This window comes from Manihot esculenta, chromosome 6, assembly GCF_001659605.2.
Source record: "Manihot esculenta cultivar AM560-2 chromosome 6, M.esculenta_v8, whole genome shotgun sequence".
Lineage (NCBI taxonomy): Eukaryota > Viridiplantae > Streptophyta > Magnoliopsida > Malpighiales > Euphorbiaceae > Manihot > Manihot esculenta.
Window position 1 is genome coordinate 19,386,092 of NC_035166.2, and position 24,874 is coordinate 19,410,965.

General features: G+C 34.5%; 2 protein-coding genes across 2 annotated transcripts; one reads left to right on the top strand and one right to left on the bottom strand.

Annotated features, from left to right (window-relative positions):
* The first annotated feature begins 342 nt into the window (after nt 1–342).
* Nucleotides 343–3,654, top strand: LOC110617885 (probable 3-hydroxyisobutyryl-CoA hydrolase 3). The gene is made up of 14 exons (XM_043957856.1): nt 343–429; nt 548–628; nt 727–795; nt 929–992; nt 1,105–1,184; nt 1,286–1,369; nt 1,718–1,802; nt 2,004–2,089; nt 2,193–2,320; nt 2,479–2,539; nt 2,780–2,878; nt 2,981–3,082; nt 3,215–3,256; nt 3,488–3,654. The coding sequence occupies exons 1-14, from the start codon at nt 391–393 to the stop codon at nt 3,626–3,628; spliced, it is 1,161 nt and encodes a 386-aa protein (XP_043813791.1). The 5' UTR covers nt 343–390; the 3' UTR covers nt 3,629–3,654.
* A 4,267-nt stretch (nt 3,655–7,921) lies between these two features.
* Nucleotides 7,922–23,764, bottom strand: LOC110618029 (cationic amino acid transporter 1). Its single transcript, XM_021761037.2, has 2 exons — nt 23,218–23,764; nt 7,922–9,490 (listed from the first exon to the last, which is right to left on the bottom strand). Exons 1-2 carry the CDS (start codon nt 23,645–23,647, stop codon nt 8,028–8,030), a joined length of 1,893 nt encoding a protein of 630 aa, XP_021616729.1. The 5' UTR covers nt 23,648–23,764; the 3' UTR covers nt 7,922–8,027.
* Nucleotides 23,765–24,874: the final 1,110 nt, after the last annotated feature.

Here is a 24,874-nt window from a genome sequence, read left to right on the forward strand (position 1 = left end):
AAATGACTTAAATACTCCTGCATCATTCAGAAAATTTCAGGGGGTCATGGCCCCTTTATCTCCCATGTGCATCCGTCCCTGACCATGACTCTGTGGCCATTTTTCTTTAGTGTAATTATCTCAAAAACAAGCCAAGAAAAGCACCAACATAATATAATATTTATTTTGTCTTTATGAAAAGAAACAAATTAAAATAAATTGATAGTCTCTAGTTTCTAGAAGCTTGATTGGAATAGTTAATATAGGCATTAATTATACTTAATGGGTTATTAGATTATATTTCTTTCACATTAAGGCATTTTGTTTTTGCTTATAAATATTTATGCTTAGGAATCCACACCACAGCCTCATCCTACTCCAAACCATTCTTTCCAACACAACTTCTAAACAATGCCTTCCTTCTGCAACTTCAAGACGGAACTTAACAAGGTACCAGTCATTACTTTCCATTTCTCCTATTCTTTCAAAATACATTAGTTAGTAACATCCAACGGTCAACATCATTTCAGTTTAATAGTTTAATTAAATTTTTTTATGATAAAATTAGGTATTATTTGAAGGAGACTCCTTTTATAGAGAGGTGATACTGAATAGACCAACCAAATTAAATAGCCTCGATTATGAAGTGGTATGAATTAACTGCAGTTTCTTTAATTTCTTGCATTATATATTTTAATTTTTTTTAAATTAATTAATTAATATATAATTTTATTCTAATTTTTGCAGATTTCTCTGATGCTTAAGAATTTCAGAGATTTTGAAACAGATTCTACCGTTAAATTTGTAATTCTGAAGGTAACAAAAATATTAATTTATTAAGCATGATTGCTTTAGCTTAATTATTAATAAATTTCATTTCAGTGATGTTAAACTTAAACTGTAAATAAAATTAAATGAAAATTTTTGTTTTAAATTCCATTTTAAATAGGCAAATGGGAGAGCGTTTAGTGCAGGTGGAGATGTCGTTTCGATTGTTAGTTCCATGATAACAGGTTAAATTCTTGCTTTCTAATTTACTTCATTCCAATTGATTTTTAAATATTATACAGAAAAATTAATCCAGCATAGATATTATTTATTTTATATTGTGGCTTGTCCATTCAGGACATTGGTGTTTTGGAGCAAGATTTTACAAGAAACAATTTAACTTAGACTACTTACTTGCAACATATAAAAAACCTTTGGTGAGTAAGTCAATTATTATTATTATTTAAATATTTTTTAATTTAATTAATTAATTAATTAATTAATTTGCATTTTGTTGCTGCATAATTAAATAATCAAGCTTCCACTCATTGATGGTATTGTAATGGGAGGAGGTGCTGGCTTATGTATGAATGGAAGGTTTAGGATTGTCACTGAGAAAGCTGTAAGTTGTCGTTTTAAAATTTTACTATTTAATTTTTATATCTTAGTGTTATTAATTATTTAATTTTTAAAATGTATATTAATTAATTTCTGACTTTTTGAATAATTGCAATGATTTAATAGTTATTATTTTAAAATTATAAAAAATAAATTATTTAATTTTAAAATCACGGATATTTATAATTTTAATTGGCGGAGTCATTAAGGAATTAACCTTTTAAAAAACAAGAAGTGCTTAATGTATTTTTAAAAATAAAGAAGGCTAAATAGTTAATTTAATTAAATTATAAGGATTAAACAATTATTTTTTTATATTATTATTATTATTATTATTATTATTATTGTGCAGGTATTTGCAATGCCAGAAGCATCAATAGGACTTTTTCCAGACGTAGGGGCTTCACATTTTCTTTCTAGGCTCCCAGGGAATTTTGGTAACTTCCCATCTTTATTTTTCATTTATAAATGTATAAGTTTTACAATGCCATGAATTTAGAAGCTGATTCAAACATATATATAATTAATATTCTTAAAAATAATTATAAAATTAATAATAATATTCTTAATATAGATATTAGTTTATTTGAGAAAAAAAAGAAAAGAATTCTACTAATTTAGTTTTAAATTCTATGCAGGAGAATATTTAGGACTCACAGGGGGCAGACTAAATGGGGCAGAAATGCTTGCATGTGGCTTGGCAACACATTTTCTTTTCTCTAAAGTAATTAATTATTTCTAAATATATAATTACTGCTTTTTTTTAAATAATATATTTTATTAATTAAAATTTTCATGTAATAATTCTTATTTTTATGGTAATATAGGATTTATCTTTGCTGGAAACTGCACTCAAAACGCTACCGTCATCAGATATGACCATAATTTATCAAGTCATCAATAAATTTGCTCAAAAACCAAAGCTAAAGCAAGATACTATTTATCAAACCCAAAGGTGAGCAATTTCACAATTAATTAATAATAATTAAGTAATTATTATTATTATTATTCAAATAACTTTTTAATTTATTTATTTATTTACTCTTTTATTAAATTTATTAGTTAATTTATGATATATGGATTTTGAGTGATTTTGTGTTTGTAATTAATTAGGTTGGAGACTATTAATAAATGTTTCTCAAAAGATACCGTTGAGGAAATCTTACTGGCACTTGTAAGTATATAAATTATTATAATTTTTTTATGTGTAATTATTTTGTTTATTGATCGATTCGATTTAAAATTAAATTGAATAATTTAAAAATATAAATTTTAATATTTATAAAACTTAAATTAATTTTAAATAAAAATTGATTAAAATAAAATTCATTTAATTTAGTTCGATTGAATTCAATTTAATTATTTACTTCATTAATTAATTTCTCTTATAATAAAATTTATTTATATATTACAGGAAAATGAGGTGAAAAACAATCCAGAAATTTGGATCAATAAAGCAATAAATTCCATGAAGGCAGCTAGTCCTACTAGTCTCAAGATTACACTTAGATCGGTAATTAATTTTTATTTCAAACTTGAAATTTATTTTTAATTAAGCTAATTTCATGTAATTTTCAATATTTTAATTAACTTTTTAAAATTCTGAAAAATTCAGATCAGAGCAGGACGATTGCAAAATTTAAAACTATGTCTCACACGTGAATACACAATTTGCTGCAATGTTTTGCGAGCAACTGTTAGCAATGATCTGTACGAGGTAAAAAAAAAGGGAGCAATATGCAAAATATAAATTCTTTTATGGGCAATTTCATAATTATTGAATTTTGAGTCCATATAAATTGAATTATAGAAGTATTTTACATTATTCTAATTATTTCCAACTCTGCAGGGTTCAAGAGCTATGCTATTTGACAAGGACAAGAAACCAAAGGTATGATATAATCAAGATTTTGCATTCATCTGCTACGAACCCATTCAATTAATGGTAATTTAGAATTCAAAATTATTTTCTTTTTTCAATTTTCATTAATAATTTTTAAAATATAATTGATCATATAGAACATATATTCTCCTTAAATTTTTAAAAAAAATTAACTATTTAATCCTTATATTATAATAAAATTCACTAACTAATCTTCTTATTTTGAAAATATATCAACAGTGGGAACCTTCAAAACTGGAGTTAGTAAGCAAAGAAATGGTGGATCGCTATTTCAATGGCATAGACGAAGATGACTGGAAATATCTGCAAATTCCAGAAAGATCTGTAACATCAATGGACGTTTTGATGCCTAAACTTTAAATATTTTATATTATAAACAAATAAATGTACCAATTATTATTAATATTTATTTTCTAATATGATAATTAAATAATAAAAAATAAATATTTTTTTTTTCTGAAAAAATCTATAGAAAACATTTATTAGATACGAGTTTTTCGCTTTTTTATTTTCATAAGAGTAGGATATCGGTGTGCTGAAATTGAAATCTTCCCAAAATCTTGCATTCGTCACGGTACTAAGCCATAGAGTTCTCAATTTTTTTACTTAAAAGCTTCAATATTTAACCAAAATTTTTAAAGGTATAAAGTGTAATCCATTTAGTATGAAAAGAATTAATGCTAATTTATAATTATTTTAAAAAAAATCTTTTCATCCTTTCATGTTCAAAAATCAGGTGGAGATGCTGCTCATATATTGAAAATTACTGTATAATTTTTATAATAAGTAGAAACTCATTAATTAACCTTTTTATTTTAAAAAAATATATTAAAATAATTTTAATATTTTAAAAAATTTATTAATTAATCATTTAATTAATATTAACCGTCAAATATTATAAAAAATTTAAAATATTTTTAATAAGAAAAAATTAATTAATAAATTTTTTAAAATTATAAAAATTAAATAGTAAAATATTTAATTATTAAAATATTTTAAAGGATAGACTAATAAATTTTCGTTCACAAGTATTAAGTCTGATTTTCAAGGAAATCTATACAGAACTTGAGCCCATGGGATCATATGTTTAATAATTTTTACATTTAATATTTGCTTTAATTATTAATTTTTATATAAATATTTAATCTAATAATTATTAAATTTATTTGTATATTTGAATATAATTAATTAAGAGCAGGATTGTGTGAATTTGTATATTTTATAAATTTGAATATAATTCAATAATTATTTTATCACATATTATTTTACAATTACCTGACTATTCAGCCATCACAATTAAAGGAAACATTCTTTCACTAAAATTATGAAAATATTTAAATTATGGAAATATTTACATTTTCATATTATTTAAAATTATGAAAATATTTAAATTAAAATTATACCTCTTTAAAAATTTAATTTAAATAATTAATTAATTAATTTCAATTAATACATCGCTGTTAGCATATATGTAGCCAACACTCTTTCGTTTCCATGTCTTTGATGTACTATATTAATGAAATTTTTTTTTAAACTATTAATGAAATATTTATTTTTTAGTTTATTGAAAAAAATAAAAGTTTGTAATTTTTCACAATTATATTTTAAGTTTAAAATTTTTGACAACAAAATTAATTTTTTCATATTTATTAAAATTTTAACTAATAGCCTTAAAACTAAATTTTATAATAAATTTAATTTAAAAATCATAATTTAATAATATAATATGTAATTGGTTTTACAGTAAAAAACGAAGACTATAATACCGTAATGGTTAACACTTCATTAAAACTCGTTTTTTTCTTTAACAGGTCGAACGTTTATAAAAAATTACTGTTAATAATATAATATAGCAAATTCATATTATACTTATAAATATGTTATTATCTATAAAATATAAAATTTATTAATTATTAGTTACAAAATACTGAATTTTTTATCGATATGAGTGAAATTTTTAAGAAATGTAATAATTAATTTTATCTTTTTATAATATAAAAATAAATGAATACAAAATTTAAATTACATATTTTTACACCATGGTTATAAACTCAAATAAATTATTATATTCTCTTCTTAAATATTGGAGTAGCGTTACGGTTTTCAACCATTTTATTTTTTTTTATATAAGTTAATCAATTATAATTAAATTCTTTTTTGAGGCAAAATTATTATAATAAAGTTTATATTATATTTTTTTAATGTACTTTCTATTCATTTTATTATAAAATTATTTTAAATTACTTTATTTTATTTTTCAAAACTTATTAAATAAGACTACATCAAAAAATATCATCTAGAAAATTATAAGAATAATAATTTTTTTAAGAAAAATACACTTATAAAGTTATTGTCTAAAATTACGAGGAAAATAAACTTATAATAAAAATAAGCGTATTTTTAATTTAATTAGACAGGATAATATATTTAAAAGAGCCAAATAATGAATTAATTTTAAAATAGTAAATTATTATTTAATTATATCACAAAATAGTAAAAACATATCTTTAAAAAATAAATTAGAGATATTCGTTTATCAAATTAAGTATGAATGAAGTAAAATGTTTTAAATTGACATAAATTAAATTAAAAATGTATCTCAGTAATTTTATTTTTTAGAATTATTATCATGTTTCTCAATTTTTATGAAATCTATATATTCATCTTTATTTTAAAATTATTTAATTAAAATATTTATTTAATTGATAAATCAAAATGTTTAATTATTTTAAAAAATTATTAATTGATTTATTTTAACATTACTCAAATATATTAAATAATATAAATATTTAAGATCTTATGAACTTTAAAAATTAAATAATTATATTTTTATAAAATTTAAATATTAAAAGGTTAATAACGTCAATTGACTTCTTAGAGAGAGAAAGAGAATAGAAAGCCTATGAATAGGTTGGCCCTATGCTATGCGTGGATTTTGATTCCAGAGAACAATGGTTTGATGTCATTTTCTCAAAATAGACTTAAAATTATTTTTATATTAATTTACTCCTAATTAATACATCATAATAATAAATCTTATTTTATATTCTTCATTATATTTTCTATCATCTACTCCCTCTTTCAATTGTTTCAATTAGAGAGATTTTTTTAATTATTTTTTAAAATGAATTAAATTTGAACTAAATTTAACATGGGATACCAGAGTTTCTTTATGAGCATTTAGGGTGTGTTGAATTTTATATCGATAGATAATGTAATATTTATAAATATTTTAGACACTCATCTCTTTTAGATTAACTTTTAATCTGATTTCTTTTATTTTTAATTTTTATTTTGAGTTGATTTTAATTCCCTTTAAGGTTATAAATTTCTTTTTAAATATAAGATAATTTTTATATGATTGATTTAGAAAATAAAATTTTCATTCTCTATAAGTTTTCAGGTAAATAGCTTCTAGGTTTGTTTTAAGTGTGCTGATCTTTACCGTTTTATTCTGTAAGTTATCAATATTCAAGATTAATGGGTATTATTATTTTTATTAAATTTCAAATTAATATATATTTTATTGATTTAAAATTGTACAGAGATGTAAATTATAGTTAAGTTGTTATGAGATATAAATTATAGCTAAGGAAGATTATATTTTTAGGAATGAGTTAGGAGCTTATTCATGATGTTTTCTCTTATAAAGTAATAAATAACATTTAAATAAAAATAAATTAAAATAAAATAACATTAATTCAATTTAATAATATAATAAAAATTTACATAGGAATAATTTTAAATAGAAATTATAACTACAGAAAACATAAATAAATTATAGAGAATTACCTTTTTCAGATTATAAAATTATTTTTGAATTCTAGATTAATCTAAATTGATGATGAACGTTGAATCTTAATTTTAATATCATGTTTATCTTAAAATAATGGTGATTTATATTAATTGAATCCAATTTGAATTATGATTGATTATTAAAATTTAATTTAAATAGTTTTAAACTAATCAGAGTTTATTTATGATATTACTTCCTAAGTAATAAGATCAGAGTTTATTTATGTTACTACTTCCTAAGTAATAATTAGCATTAATTGAAAATAAAATTAAAATTAAGTTAACTCAATTTAATAATAAAATAAAAATCTAAGTATAGGAATATTTGCAAATAGGAATTATAATTTTATTTAGGATTCAAATTAATTAGTCGATAAAAAAAAATAGAGTTACTATTTTTTAAGTCGTGAATAATGATGTTTAAATCTTAATTTAATGCTATATTTGTATTAAAATAATAGCAAAAGTAATGAAATAGTATTATAGTATAAATTATAAATTCAAATTCTATATAAAATAGAATTTCTTAATTCAACATAGAATAAATTATTTACACTATTTTGGCGTCTTCAATTCAACATTATAAATTTCTATCATTTAAATAGTAATTAAATATAATTATTTATTATTAATTTTGTATTGAAAATTCTTAATATTTAATTAAAATTCATAATATTACATCTATCAAAAATGATATAATATTACATAAATTTTTTATATTGTAAAACATTTTATTAAATATAAAATAAATAAATAAATTATTAAAATATACTATAATATATAATAAAACTGAATTTTATTTTTAATAATTTTAAATTATTATCTTAATAATATTAATACAATTTAATATTACGTATTAGGTTTTTTTTTTTAATTGACCTAATATATATTATAATTGTACAAATACAATCATTCATTTGTACAACATTCCCATGACTAGAAATTGTAGATTCTCAATGGTAACCTAGTCCACATCTCCAAGAGAAGATTGCGCAGGCACTTGCTCACCTCCTTCTGTTTTCTTCTGAACATCGGCAGCCCTACTCTCATTTCCTAATCCAGACTGTGAAGATACTGCACCACCTTCTTCCAATTTCTTCCAGCCATCGCCAGCCCTACGCTCCCCAGCCCCCTTAGCCGTGTCATACGACGCATGCAAGCCAAATAGGAAGTAATACACCAATAAAACACCACTCCAAATACCAAACCTCATAAACGACGCCCCGTCTATCGATCCCAGAAGGAAAATATTGATAAGAATCGAAGCAGATGGTAGCCATGGAACCAATGGAACCCCCCACGTCTTCGGAGCCCTTGCTTGTGGAACAAAGAGATTGAGTCCTAATGTAGCCAAGAACCATATTGGTATTGTAATCACATACCCAATCCACCCATCTCCTCCTGCCCCCCAGATAGAAGCAGTAGCAATTGAGGAACCAAGAATCACCATTATGCAAACGATGAGCTTGGTTCGATTTGCAGATGCTGTAACTTCAGTAACATAGTAGCGACGAACGAGAAGAGCTACCGCCACGAGCATGAAGATGAACAATGTAGAAATAGAAAGAAGATTGGCGAGAATATCCATCTTAGTAAAGAAAGCAACAATAGCTGTAGCAACGATCATAACAATGGTGGCATTTACTGGAGTTCCAGTTTTTCCATTAACATGAGCAAACCATGGAGGCATCATGTGTGTACGAGCAATGTGTGTGAGATATCGAGCTTGGCCTACAGCTCCGACAAGAAGAGCGGTGGTCATACCTTGTAATGCACCTAGAGCTACGATGTATTTAGCCCATTTCAGCCCCACGTACTCAAATGCAACTGAAAATGCAGCGTCAGGATCAAGCTGCTTATATGGAACCATTAGGCACAAGGTTGCAGAAAGCAAGCAGTAGGCTAAAGCGATTATTATCATTGAACCCACAAGCCCAATTGGGATATCTCGGGCAGGGTCTTTAGTTTCTTCAGCCATAGTTGAAACAGCATCAAATCCAACGTATGCAAAGAAAACAACAGCTGAAGATACGAAAATACCACGAGGACCATTAGGAACAAAGGAGCTGTAATTGTTTATGTCTGCTTTGGCGAGGCCGGCGACGATGATGAAGATGATTGTACCGACGTGGATGATGGAGGTGAGGTAATTGAAACGGGAAGAACCCTTGGTGCTCATAACAGCAAGGACGCAAATGACACAGGAAACTACAACGGCGATGGGGTCTAGATGGCTGTAGTCATCTGCGAGGCTATGGACTATAATTCGAAAGTCATCGGGATCATGATTGCAGAGTGTGGCAAAATAAGATGTCCATGATCGGGCCACTGCAGCACCACCAATCACATACTCAAGAAGGATGTTGCCGGCAGCTATGAAGGCTATGAAGTCACCCAACTCGACCCGAAGATAAGCAAATGATCCACCTAAAAGGAGGAAAAAGAAAACTTGTTAAGAAGTTCTAAGTCTGGTTTTCATGGAAAGCTATAGAGAACTTGGGCTCATAGGATCATGTCTTCGTGTGAAAGAAAAATCAATGTTTTTTTTTTTTGAAAGAAAGAAAAAAAGGGTCTACCTTATTAATTAATGAGAAGAAGATACGGATGGAGAACGCAGCAGTCTCCATCTTGTTTATGACAGGATGTTATCCATTGTTTGACTATTGAGTTCATCACAATTAAAGGAAACATCCTTTTGCTAAATATATATATTTATGTTTTTTATTATTTAAAATTAATTTTTTAAATATCTGAATTAAAATTATAATTTATTTTTGATTGAAAATATTATAATTATTTTTTTACAAAACATTATTTCATATACTGTTTTATATTAAGTAATTCATTTTCATATAAATTATTATTTTACAAAACAACTATTAAATTAGCGGAAAATTAAGCGACACCTTTCACGAAAAATAAAATAAAATAAAAATAATATAATACATATTATTTTTAATTAATTATAGTATGTAAAACTATTCATATTTGGCAGCAAAAAAAATTAATAGCAAAATTCATTATTATTAAATTAATATTTATATTTATATTACTTATATAAAAATATCAAATACCTAGATATTTATTTTTTAATAAAATATCATTATTTTTTACTTGAATTTAATATATTTTTATAAACAACTAATTCATAAAAAATCATATTATTTCACCTAAAATTTATGCTGTAAAATATGTAAATTTATTAAGTTTAAACTTTATTTGTGGGGAATTTTATCATGATTAAATTAAAAATTAAAATTTTAACAATTATTTTTGAAAGAATATTTTTTAAATTTATAAGTCAACTTGATTTAATGTAAGATAAATTAAATAGTAAGAATATTTAAAATTTTAAAAATATAATAATACATAAATTAAAGTTACACATGATTAAAGAGTTTAAACATTCAAGATGATTAATAGTTTTTTTTAATAAAATAACCAAAATATTTTATTTAAAAAAAATATAGAAATATTTTAGCCCAACTGATAATTTTTCTTGAAATCCAAGGACCAAGAATTTGACAATAAGTCTCACTTACTTTTTTCCTTTTACTTGGAAGTATAAAGAAATGTTTTTTTTTTCTTTGTCAAAGTATAGATTACGGTTGTTAGTCTTAATAATTATTATACTATATATATAAAATTCTCTGCTCGAATTGTCAAATGAATCAAGCGGATGATTCTTAGATTGCTATTTGCAATTAAAATTTTCATTAGAATTAATTAATTTTTATTTTATTATTTTTTGTTAAAAATAAAATAGAAAATTATTTTAAAAAATTGAAATAATTTATTATATATAATAATTTATTTATTATACATAAAGTATTTAAAGCGGACAATGAAAGGTGGTGATTGATCTCGAAATTTCGAAATCAATATAAATATATCGTACTACAGCATTAATTGAGGCTTGGCTTCTTATAAACGAATACTTACAAAGTGAGATTATAATATCTAAGATAGGCGGTCCCTCAGTGGATTTTTTATCCAGAGAAGAAATGGTAGGCGGATTCATCCAAGAATTTCTCGCAAAAAATTGGGGATGGACGACCATTACACACGCACATCAATCAATTGCCGACCTAAATAATACTCCCACATTTCATAAAATAAAAATTTAAAATTAATTTCATATTAGTTTAAAAAACATAATTAATATAATTAAAATAATGAATTTTATATTATATTTTTTAATCTACTTTCTATTCATTTTATTTTATTTTTAAATTAAAAATTTTATTTGTGAAAACTTTTAAAATAAGATTAAATCAAAAAATAATATATAATATATCATCTAGAAAATTATAAGAAATGATAGACCGCTGGATTTCTTGACTTAGGGCCAGGCCCACGACACTAGTCCATCCTCTAGAGGCCCTCAAGCCTCATCACATGCATCAAGTCCGGTCCACTCAGTCTGGAGATTGGACTCCCATCAATCTCTTCGGGTAGGCCGGTCTAGATTTTTGGGCCCGATGAATAAAATCCTCTCTAGGTTCAACCCATATCTTATCTTCCGGTCCGGCTCGGAATCGGGTAGAAGACCTATCCATTCTTCACTTGGGACCACCCGTACGCACGTCTGGGAGAATCAGGGGCCGTTACGCATGGGACAACGATCTGATTTCCTCGTACGTCCATATCAACGTGATAGGAACAGGTGGCCCAATGACACACATTCTGTTACACGTCATTAGCGGACAAAAGGAAACATATAAAAGGAGAAATGTTCTCCTCTAGGTCTAAACTTTTTCCAATTTTACAAAATCCTTGTAAAACCCTATTTTCTGGATCTCAGATTATCAATTGGCGCCGTCTGTGGGAAACGAAGGAGATCTTTTCATCACCAGAGTTCCACTCTTACAATACCCACTGAAATCCACGATGGCTAACCACAACGAAAACAATCTTGTCAATACCCCTAATGACCTGAGCTCCGCTCAGGAGGGACAACAGTTCTCTTTTTCCAGTCCTACAACAGCAAACAATCAACCACCCATTCCTTTCAACCCTCGCCAAGCTTGGCAGGGAATGCTTCCACCGCTACCTTGTCCAACCAGGACCTCCAAACCATCGCCCTCCAACTACAAAACACCGCCCACTGGCTGGGGCAGATGATGCAGCAACAGGACCTTAGCACCCCAGCAAACGTATTGCCAGTGGTAGAGGAGCCCCAGACCAATGAACCTCAACCTACCCACAATCATCCCCAAACAGTTAGCCGTGAAATTGGAGAAAGGGAGAGAAGAGCTAGGGAAGAGGAAGAACAGGAGGCCAGGGTTCATGGAAGGAGAATGAGAGAGATGATTGAGAACGATGGGGCCGACAGTTATTCTGCCGAAACAACAAAGTGGACGAGAAGCAAAGTGGAAGAGAAGGAATACCGTTTGGAGAAGACGCCCAGGCAGGAAGATAAGAGTGTAGACCAAAAGCTGCAAAAGATGAGAGAGCAGCTCTTGGCCGAGCTGGGAACGAGGGATCAGAACCAGACTCTCCTGCCCACCTCTTCAACCTTCTCGAAGTGGGTGTAGCAGGAGACTGTTCCCAAGAAGTTTATGATGCCGCCTATGGCCGTGTACGACGGAGCTGGGAACCCCCGGGAGCACGTCTTGAACTACAAGACCTTCATGGAGCTACAGACTTTATTAGATGCCTTGATGTGCAAGGTATTCCCTACGACGCTCTCAGGGCCAGCACAGGCGTGGTTCAACAGCCTTGAAGCCGGAAGTATCAGTAGTTTTGGAGATCTGGCCACTCGCTTCATCAGCCGGTTTATCGCCGGGGTGCCCGTAGATAGGAAGACGAGTTATCTAGAGACGATCAGGCAGAGAAGAGACGAATCGCTCAGGGAATACATCGCTCATTTCAATACGGAGGCCCTACAAATTCCCAAGCTCGATGAGGGGAGAGCAGTAGAAGCCATGCAGAAGGGGACAATCTCGGCTGAGTTTTTTGGCTCATTAAGCAGGAAACCCCCGACCTCACTGGCCGAGCTGATGAAGCGGGCTGAAAAATACATAAGGCAGGATGATGCCTTGGTGACGAGCAGGTTTGCCAGGGGAGCGACAGATAAGGAGAAAGCGCCAGAGGAAAGAAGGCCGGAGAGGCACGAGAAAAAGCATGGCAAGAGGTCTGAGCCTTTCAGACAACCATGGGAGCGAAGGGACCAAAGACCTCTCCCTCCTCGGGTCTCAGAACAGAGGCCACTCCCTCCGTGGGTTCCAGAGAAGCTGACCCCACTCAATGCCTCTAGAGCCGAAGTGCTCATGGCCATCCAGGACAAGGAGTTCCTCCAATGGCCCAAGCCTATGAAAACGGACGCAAACCAGCGAGATCCCGATAAGTATTGCCAGTACCATCGCACACACGGCCATGACACCAATAACTGTTTCCAGTTGATCACAGAGATCGAGAGGCTGATAAAAAGAGGATACTTCAAGAACTTCGTGAAGAAACCGGAGGGACAGAGGCCTCAGCCCAATCCGGCAGTCCAACTGCCAAGGAGAGCGGGAGCTGAACCAGTGAATGATGGGTCCAGTGGGACCATCAACATGATTGTTTGGGGAACGGGAGGTCGGATGAGCCGTAGGGGGAAGAAGAGGAATCGAGAGGGGGAAAGCAACAGCGCCGAGGTCATGCAGGTCATCGAGCACTCACCGGTAGCCATCACTTTCTCTCTGGAGGATGCTCAGGGCGTTCAGATGCCCCATGACGATGCCCTTGTTATTGAAGCGGTCATTCACAATTACCGGGTCAAAAAGATCTTAGTAGATGATGGGAGCAAGGTGAACCTGTTGCCATACCCGATTTTCCAGCAGATGGGAATCCCTGAGGAACAGCTAGTCCTAGATCAGACACCGGTCAAGGGGATCGGAGGAGTACCAGTGCCCGTAGAGGGGAAGGTCAAATTGGCTCTCACTTTAGGCGAAGCGCCAAGAATTCGCACCCATTATGTGGTGTTCTTAGTGGTCAAGCTCCCATTGAGTTACAACGCAATCCTGGGGAGACCTGCGCTGTTTGACTTCGAGGCCGTCACCAGTAGTAGATATTTGGCGTTGAAGTTCCCAACAGAGGCAGGAGTGGGAGTAGTCCGGGGATGCCAGGAAGAGGCGAGAGCAGTGTACTTAGTCACAGTGGCAGAGCTGAGCTCGACAGCAGAGAGACTTGACTCAGAAGTGCTAGAGGTCAGGGATGAGGAGAAAGAAACCAGAACAGAGCCGGTGGAAGAACTGGAGACCTTTCCTTTATCAGATGCAGAGACATATAAGATCTTCATTTTCAATGCCGGCCTCACTGAAGAATAAAAAACTGAAGTCATGGCCCTGATCCGAAGTCACGCATCGAGCTTCGCCTGGAAGCCTTCCGACATGCCCAGGATTGACCCTGAAGTAATAACCCATAAGCTAAACGTCCTCCCTGATGCCAGACCGGTGAAGCAGAAGAAGAGGGTGGTAGGAAGGGAGAAGCAACAGGCCACCAGGGAGGAAGTGCGGAAGTTAGAAGAGGCAGGCTTTATTAGGGAAGTCATGTACCCGCAGTGGTTAGCAAATCCTGTATTAGTCAAAAAAGCCAGTGGCAAATATAGGATGTGCATAGATTTTACCGACCTGAATCAGGCCTGTCCTAAAGATTGTTATCCCCTCCCTGATATTAATAAAATGGTCGACTCTATGGCCGGTTTCGATTACATGTCTTCTTTGGATGCTATGTCTGGTTATCACCAAATCCCAATGAATAGGTCGGATGAAGAAAAGACCTCGTTCATAATAGAAGACGAGACCTATTGCTATTAAGCCATGCCCTTTGGACTGAAAAATGCTGGGGCAACATACCAAAGATTGATGAACAAGATTTTCAAAGATCAGATCGACAGAAATGTAGAGGTATATATAGATGATATGGTGGTCAAAAGCCCAACTTTCCAGCAACATCTTGTAGATCTGAAGGAGGTATTTGAGGTGCTAGAACAGTACAGAATGAAGTTAAACCCGGCGAAGTGCGCTTTCTGCATCAGGGGAGGAAAGTTCTTGGGATACATGGTGAGTGGAAAAGGTATCGAGCCTAATCCAGAGAAAGTGGAAGCTATACTGAATATGCTTGAGCCAACCTGCGTGAGAGACGTCCAGAGACTTACTGGGAGAGTAGTGGCACTCAATCGATTCATGTCAAGGTCGGCAGAAAAATGCTTACCGTTCTTTAAGAAATTGAGAAAAGTGCCGAACTTCGAATGGACTGAAGATTGCCGAGAGGCTTTCAAAGAGCTCAAAAGCTATCTCAGCTCGCCCCACGTGCTCAGTAGCCCCTTGGAAGGAGAAGAACTTCTGATATACTTGGCAGCCTCTGAGCAAGCAATCAGCGTAGTATTGGTAAGAGTAGATGAAGGAGAACAAAAGCCAGTGTTTTACGTCAGTAAGGTGCTCAAGGATGCCGAGATCAGATACCTGAACATTGAAAAGATGGCATATGCTTTGTTGCTAGCAGTCCGGAAGTTTAGGATCTATTTGGAAAGCCATCAGGGTGTAGTAATGACAGATCAACCTCTGAAGAAGATTCTGCACAGACCGAAAACCTCAGGTCGGATGCTTGCTTGGTCCGTTGAGATTAGTCCTTACTGCCTGAAGTATCGACCTCGGACCGCTATAAAATCTCAGGCCCTAGCTGATTTCATAACAGAGTGCTCATTCAATGAAGAGCGGGGAGAGCCAGCTTCCGGAGCATCGGGGAATGGGAGAGAAGGAGAGCCTTTCCAAGAATTTAACTGGAAGCTGTATGTAGACGGAGCATCAGGCACTGGGGGCAGTAGCGCCGGAATAATGCTCAAGGGACCTGGAGAATTTAAGGTCTGCTACGCCCTGCGCCTAGAATTCAAGGCCTCCAATAACGTGGCAGAGTATGAAGCCTTAATAAATGGGATGCTGGTGGCAATGGAGGTAGGGGCGACCGACCTCGAAGTAAATAGTGACTTCCAGCTGGTAATCAACCAAGTAACTGGGGCATATAAGGCCAGAGACCCAACCATGCAGAATTACCTAGCAAAGGTAAAAGCCATAGAAGCCGAGCTCAAGGGTCGGGGTGCCATCATCAAATACCAAAGAATACCTCGAGAAGAAAACGAAGAAGCAGATATGCTTAGTCGGTTATCCCAGGAAGAATTGGAGCAGCTCCCTGATGAAGTGTACATACAGCATGTCAGCACTCCTGCTTTTAATAAAACAACCTCCGTATTGCAGGTAGAACAAAGCCAGACCTGGATGACCCCGTACCTGGAATATCTGGAAAAAGAAAAACTCCCCGAAGACAAGGATGAAGCAAAAAAGATAGCAGCCCGCGCGGCTAATTACCAAGCAGTAAGGGGGACCTTGTACAGAAGAGGGAAGTCTAGCCCATGGCTCCGATGTGTGAGCCCGGAGGAGGCAATAAAGGTGATGGAAGAGATACACAGGGGCATGTGCGGAGCTCACGAAGGAGCAGGGACACTGGCCAATAAAATATTCAGGCAAGGGTACTATTGGCCCACCATTAAAAAAGAAGCAGAAGAGTTCGTCCGGAAATGCAATGTATGCCAGAGGTTTGCCAATGCCATCAATATCCCAGCCACTCCTCAATCCAGCATATCCAGCCCGTGGCTGTTCTCACAATGGGGAATAGACATCCTGGGACCCTTTCCCAAAACCACAGGGTAGAAAAAGTTTATAGTAGTGGCTGTGGAATACTTCTCAAAATGGCCAGAGGCGGAGGCAATTCCCACGATCACAGCCCGCCAGATGATAGATTTTGTATGGGGGCACATCATCTGCAGATTTGGCATACCCACGGTGCTCATCTCAGACAACGGCAGGCAATTTGACTGCAGCGCCTTCAGAGCGTTTGCGGCAAACATGGGCATATGGCACAAGTTCTCCTCAGTGGCCCATCCTCAGACCAACGGTCAAACAGAGGTCACCAACAGAGCCATCCTCCAAGGATTGAAGAAACGGCTGGACGGGGCCAAGGCGAACTGGGCGGAAGAGCTCAATAGCATCCTGTGGGCACTCCGAACTACCCCTAGAACGTCCACTAAAGAAACGCCTTTCGCACTTGCTTTTGGCACGGAGGCCGTGGTCCCAGTCGAGCTGCAAATCCCCACTCATCGAGTCCAATTTGCTAATGAGAGCACTAACAATGACAAATTAAGGAGCAACCTGGATGCTCTCGAAGAGGTTAGGGAGGAAGCTCAAGTCCAAACTGCCCCTTATCAACAACGGGCAGCCTGTTACTACAACCAAAGGGTCAGGGAAAGAAGCCTAAAGGTGGGAGACCTGGCCCTAAGGAACCTGGAGGCTACGGGAAAAAGAGCGGCAATAGGCAAGTTGGCACCAACCTGGGAGGGCCCCTTCAGAATAGCAAAAGTGGTCAAGCCAGGAGTATACTGAATTGAAGATATGCAGGGAAATCCTGAGCCCCATGCCTGGAATATCCAGCACTTGAAAAGGTACTTCCCCTGAGGTATCGTCAAATGTAAAAGACCTATTGTATCTTAAAGCATGATAATAAAATAGACGGTGATTATCGTCCTTATTCATTATTTGTCTCTACTCACATTTCTTTCATGAAGGAAACAAAAAAGAAAAATAAAACAGGCATAAATGCCCAAGACCTCAGTTAGGTAGGTGCCTGGGCTTCCAAAAGGCCCCCGGCACCACAAAACTGGCTAAGATGATGAAGCAACAGTAAGGCCAATGAGCCCGAACCTTACGCAAGATCCCAAAGAGGTACAAGGTCAGCGGGATCACCAAGATCTCCCCGGAGCAAAAACGACAGGTGGGATCACCACGATCTCCCCGGAGCAAAAAACGGCCAGAATCCCGTAAGATCTCCTGGAGCAAAAACGGCCGGCGGGATCACCAAGATCTCCCCGGAGCAAAAAACGGCCAGGATCCCGTAAGATCTTCTGGAGCAAAAACGGCCGGCGGGATCACCAAGATCTTCCCGGAGCAAAAAACAGCCAGAATCCCGTAAGATCTCCTGGAGCAAAAATGGCCGGCGGGATCACCAAGATCTCCCCGGAGCAAAAACGGCCAGGATCCCGTAAGATCCTCCCGGAGCAAAAACAGCCGGCGGGACCTCCAAGATCCTCCCGGAGCAAAAACAGCCAGGATTCCTGAAACACAGCCCGTATAAAGCTCGTCAAAGAAAGCAAGAAATTAAGTATTGACTTCACAGTGAGGAAGACGAAATCCCGAACTCCTAAGCTCGCGCACACAGATAGCGCAAAAAGCTTGTGTAAAGAACAAAAATCCGAGCTCCTTAATCCGCTGAATGGACGGACTCACGACAGAAGCAAGAGACCCTGCCCACAGCTCGGATTAACTCACAGTAAACAAACACTTAGCAAAAATGACCCCGGGAGAGAAAAACGACAAAAAGCTAAATTCTCCACTCCAGTGGGGCATACAGCCCAGACCGCACCGACTGACAAAGGGTCACTTCTAGAGGGACCAGATATCCGAGCTCATAACCAGAAAGAAAGGTAAAAGCGTCTAAAATGAAGTCGCGCAGTTACAAATAAAAGTCTAAAGATTTACCCCCTCACCACTTATATAATAAATGCTGAAGAGGTAAAGGGGCAACCCGAGGAGAATCCAATGGTGTGAACAGATGAGACCCCAGCTTCAGTCCAACAAATCAGAACTAAAAGCAAAAAGGCCAACCCTGCTCATCACCTCTAAAGGTACATGATCTAACTTATTGTTATTAAGTAAAGGCTGCATGCCCGAACTCATAGTAACGAAGTAATAAGAGAAAAATAAGGATGTCCTTACAGGAATCATAAAAACTCGTAGGTCGAAAGTTCAGCCTACTGTTAAAAACAGAGCTCACGGGTACGGCTAGTACAGCTCGGAAAGAGCTTACGAATAAGAATGCCTTAGCGACATAGATAAAGTTATAAGCCAAAAGTTCAGTCAATTGATAGAATTTTAGTTCTGATGAGCTTGAAGGCAAAAAGAGAAAAACAAGCAAAATAAATGAAAATGAAATTTCATTCAAAGAAAAAGAAGTTTTACAGTCTAATCACCCACTCTACTGAAGGAAAAACTGTCCTCAAAGGACTTACATGTCTAGGTACATTATCATCTACATTTACATCACTATCACCTACACTATTATCTTAGCTTCCAATTCGGGAAGAATCCTCACAGGTCGGAAGATGAGCTTCACGAGTTTGTCGGATCCCCCCTCTTTTTTTAGCTCGACAGACTCCCTTTACTCCCTTAGACGCTCTTTACATTCCAGCTGAACTCTGTCTCGATATTATAGGAGAACTAAACAAGTTGATACCCATAAGCATTTTCCACTATTCCATCATATGTTGTGTGTATATCACGCATGAAAAACATAAGTCTTCAAGTTAAAGTCCCGGGAAGGACAGCATTGTCACTGAAAAAATTATCTCGACTGGTTACTGAATGAACAAAACATTCCACGGGATTCATGCGGGTTAAAAAAGAACCTTCAACGACAGCAGATGGGATATAACACTTGGCAAGTTCAGTTGCATTGTCCCCCTTTTGCTTATTCAAAGCAGCACAAGAAAATTGGTGAGGCATTCTGAAGGGCAATGGAACAACTAAACTCTGGATATCACGAAACACATGTTTGAAGACATCAACAGAAGCTCGATTGAGTGCAGCAAATCTCTGTTTCTCATAGCACAAGCGCTCTATATCAAAATCCTGACATGAACCCACCATGAGCTGCTTTATGTTACATGTGTAAACTGCATCTTGTATTCCACAACAAATCTCAGAAATCATGTTATTCCATGAGTTTGAGTCCGAAGTAGACATGAGGGACACCATGGAAACCTTCTCCTTCTTCCTGAAAGGAAGAAAGACAGGAACCGATCTTCTAGAAGTCCAAGACTTCTTTGGAATGCGAACCAGGACAGGCACTTCGAGGAGAACAGGACGCTTGTCTCCGACCTTCTCCACTACACCCCCATCATCTACAAAAATGAGTCCCCTCTCCTCGGTAGCTGAGCTGACCTCAGGAAGGGCCCCATGAACATTCCCCGCAAAGGCAAGCTCAGTCCTGCTTGCAAAGACCCTCTTCTCAGCTATGGAGGCCTCAAACCTCTCTCCTGAAGCATCACCAGAAGGCGGGGCAGGCTTCGCCCTCATCAACCGGAGTCCTCGCGCGACCTTGAAGTCTGAGGGGACCCAAGAGCTTGAACAGCTAGAGCGACTGAGACCGACCTGCCGCCGCTTGGCGGCCTTGAAGATTCGGCACCTCGAGAGCTCGGCATCGGAGCTCGGGCAAGAGCAGGAGAAAGAGGTCGGCCGGACGACCTGGACAATATGACTTCGACTACTTGTTGGGTAACCCCCCTCGTCGGTCGCCCTACTAGGAAGGCATCCGAGGCAATATTCAGGCTCCCCCTGAGCAGCGTAAGAATCTTAGGGGGCTTAAGCTGATCCATCTTCATCTCAGAAGCTGTAAAAATCCAAAATCGGGGCAAGTCAGAATGATTCTCAGAAAAATTCACAAAAGTAAGACTAAAACAGACCTCCTTGAGAGACAAAGTGATAAAATGTTCGGCTCGCCTTGACAGGCCTGAAGAAAACATTGAACAAACGCCCTGTGGACGTAAAACCCCCGCTCAGACAGATAGATTCGGAAGAAAACATGAAAAGAATGAAATTAGGGATCAACGTTCGAGAAGCAATCTCGAAATATTAGAAAACCCCGTGAAAGAAAGGAGATAAGGGAAAGGGTATACCCTACTCTTTCTGTTTAGCAGAGAAAACTGAGCGCACGTCTTTCTGAGGATCGATTATACTGGAGGTATGTGGATCGGGAAGGAAGATCCTCTCATTCCGATGAGGGTCCCGAAGGTGAAAAGGGAGATGATATCAAGATACACCCTGAGAATGAGGTTTTTATGTTGAACAGAGTGATGCTAAACTCTAGGATAGCGGTACCAGGATCCTTAAAAGCTATTCATGGAAAAGGAAGAAAAGCGTATCTTGAAGATAAAAGCAGGGAAATGAAGATGGCAGAGTGCAGGAAGATCAGAGGAAAGCCAGAAGTAGAAAAAGACAAAGGGGATTCGAAAGTCAAAACGACAATTAGGTGAAAGGGCGTTATGAGGCAAGCTGTATATCAACAGGCGCGGTCATAATGATTCTCGGTATTTACCCCCTCATCAGTTGGGCAATAACTGACGAGAAGGTAAAGGGGCAATTGATGACCGCTGGATTTCTTCTCCCTGACTTAGGGCCAGGCCCACGACACTAGCCAATCCTCTAGAGGCCCTCAAGTCTCATCACATGCATCAAGTCCGGTCCACTCAGTCTGGAGATCGGACTCCCATTAATCTCCTCGAGTAGGCCGGTCTAGATCTTTGGGCCCGATAAATAAAATCCTCTCTAGGTTCAACCCATATCTTATCTTCCGGTCCGGCCCGGAATCGGGTAGAAGACCTATCCATTCTTCACTTGGGACCACCCGTATGCACGTCTGGGAGAATCAAGGGCCGTTACGCATGGGACAACGATCTGATTTCCTTGTATGTCCATATCAACGTGACAGGAACAGGTGGCCCAATGACACACATTCTGTTACACGTCATTAGCGGACAAAAGGAAACATATAAAAGGAGAAATGTTCTCCTCTAGGTCTAAATTTTTTCCAGTTTTACAAAACTCTTGTAAAACTCTATTTTCTGGATCTCAGATTATCAAGAAAAATAATCTGTATTAAAAAAATACACTTATAAAGTTATTATCTAAAATTACAAGGAACTTAAAATGTTTCAAATTCACATAAATTAAATTTAAAATGTAGCTCTGTAATTTTTTTTCAGAATTATTATCGGATTTCTCAATTTTTATGATAATTATTGCTTCATCTTTATTTTAAAATTATTTAATTAAAATATTTATTTATTTTATAAAATTAAAATGTATAATTTTTTAAAAAAAAATTATTGAAATTAACTTATTTTAACATTAATTAAACAAATTAAATAATATAAATATTTAAAAATTAAATACTAAAATTACAGAAATAAAATATTATAAATATTAAAATCATCTAACAATTTTTTTAATAAATATTTAACCGTTTGATTTTAAAAAATATAATAATATTTTAATTGATTAATTTTAAAATAAGTGAGAAATTAATGAAAAATTTAAAATGATATTTTCACTTTTTCTTTTAATTGAAAGTAGAAAGAAAGATTGCTACTCTTAATAATCATTCAACTTAATTCCTACGAACGCAGGTGAGCATACATATTCTAAATTTTCAAGATGTTAACAGGTTATAGTTTATAAAGTTAAAGGGTTTAATAGTTATTTTTTAAAAAATTTAAAAGTTAAAAACTTATATTTTTAACTCCAAGGCTTAGCCTGGTGGAAAGTGCATCCTGTAGCCTTGAAAGGTCTAAGGTTCGACTCCCCCAACCCCTATTTCAAAAAAAAAAAAAAAACTTATATTTTTATAAAATTTAAGTGTAAAAGTTAATAATGAAAATTTAATATATTAACTGATTTTTTATATAAAAATTATGTGTCAGATTATATATTTAGTCTATATAAAATAAAAAATAAATTTAATTAAATATTGATTCAATTTAATTTTTTTATGAAAAATCATGTATTTTTTATATAATTTAATAATAAAATATTATTTTTTAATAAAAAAAATTTTATTATCTGGATTTTTTCCGTATAAAATTCTCCACTGCAATAGTCAAAAGTCTACGGATAGGTGGGCCCTATGCGTGGACTTTTATTCCAGGGAAGATGGTAAGCATTTTGATGACGTTTTCATCCAATAATATCTCGCAAAAAGACATGGATATTTCACATGCCCATCAAAACAATATCATTTTCTAACAATACTTAAAAAATTATTTTTTTTATTAATTTAATAATAAGTAATACCATTAAAATAATAAATCTAATATTTTATTTTCTATCATCTAACTCTATTATAAAATTATTTCTTAAATTAATAAATTAACAAAAAAATACTAAAATAAAGAAAATAACAACGTGTCTTTAAAAAATAAATTAGAGATATTATTATATTAATTAAGAATGAAACAATTAAAAAAATTTTAAATTGACATTAATTAATTAAATATAAGACCGACGTACCTGCAACGGGAATTTCCACGGCAAACTCAGTGTAGCAAAACACAGAGAGCATAGCCGAAACGCCGGAGACCACATAAGACAACAGAATAGCAGGGCCGGCGTGGTCACGTGCCTCAAGGCCGGTGAGAACAAAGATGCCAGATCCGATGACAACTCCGACGCCAAACCAGATAAGGTCCCACCAAGTGAGGCTCTTCTTCATGTCATGTTCACTGCGAGCTTTCATATCATTGAGCTCCATGGAGTCCATGGATCGGGTCAGCAACCTATCCTTGAACCGCATAGGAGTCTCGCCAAGTGCTCTTGCATAGTTTCCCCAGCTTTGGAAGGACTCCTCTGGAAGAAAGTCGCTCTTCCTGCAAGAAAAGCCTCGCCACCTGATTCTTCCACCTGCTCCGCCAGCATCATCGTTGCCTCCTCCTCCGCCCATTCTGAATTTGAGAAGAAATGAAGATGTGAAGAGAGCAAGAGAGAGTGTTGTGTTTGATTTGTTTATATAATAGGAAAAATGAACAACAGCTTGGAATTGCGGGGTCGATGAGTACAAGAGCTGCGTCACATCAAAGAGAGGGACTGTATAGTAATTAATTGGATGCATGGAATCTACGTTCGGCAATTAATTATATATAATTTTTAAAGAAAGAATAATTTAGCAGCTTGAAGAATCAGACAAATATAGTCTTTTTCTTTGATTTTTTTTTTAGCATTGATTAGCTATATTTTTGGAAATTGGCAATGACTAGCTTATTTTGTTTTAGTTGCTTTTTTCTTTTTGTAATTATCTTGATTGAATAGTAATTGCTATAGAGGTGAGGGCTCCTTAGTGTCGCCATCCGCCAACCATTTTTCATGCAACGAAGAATGTGGATCATGGTGGCGGAGGTACCTAATCTCTAAGTATAAAAAACTTGACGGCAAAAACCAGAACTAGTAGGAGAATCTCAACAAACCCACAAAAACTGTAGTACAAATTCCTTGTTAGAGAGGATTGGAGTATATAGTTAAAAACGACTTCTAAGGCGCCAAAACAATCAAACACAACTAGCAAAAGAAGAAACAATAGATCAACACGAATCGCCTAAAAAAGATGCAAATTAAAAATAGTATTTTTAACTATCCGTTAGTGGAGAGAGCGAATCCAGGAATCAATCATATTTACTCGAAATAGCAATGGTAAGAGAAAGGCCAATGCCCTGGTCGTGATTGATAAGGTTTAGTAGATTTTGAATTTACTGGAATTAATTCGAGTAATGGCTGGAATAGAACCAGATACAATTAAACAATATTTCTCAACTTGTTCAGTTTTTAATTTCATATATTTCTAATCTAATTAAAAAATATGGCATATGCACCATTGCTTATCTTATTTTCTCTCTTGCAATACAACTGGAACATACAATTATCTCATGTGATTCATAAATTTAAGTTTTTCAATTTAGTTGTTAATTTATACTCCATTTTAAGAAAAGAACAAAGCTTAAAAAGATTGAGTACAAGAAAGGTGACATGGAACATTTTATATTGAGAGTATAAGAAACTTATCACATCTGATTCAAAATACCCAACTTTGTCAAATTAAGTTTCTAAATTACAAAAGAAAAAAGGAAAAAGAAAAGAAAAGAAAAACGACGGCAGCAACAGTAATAAAAAGAGAGTT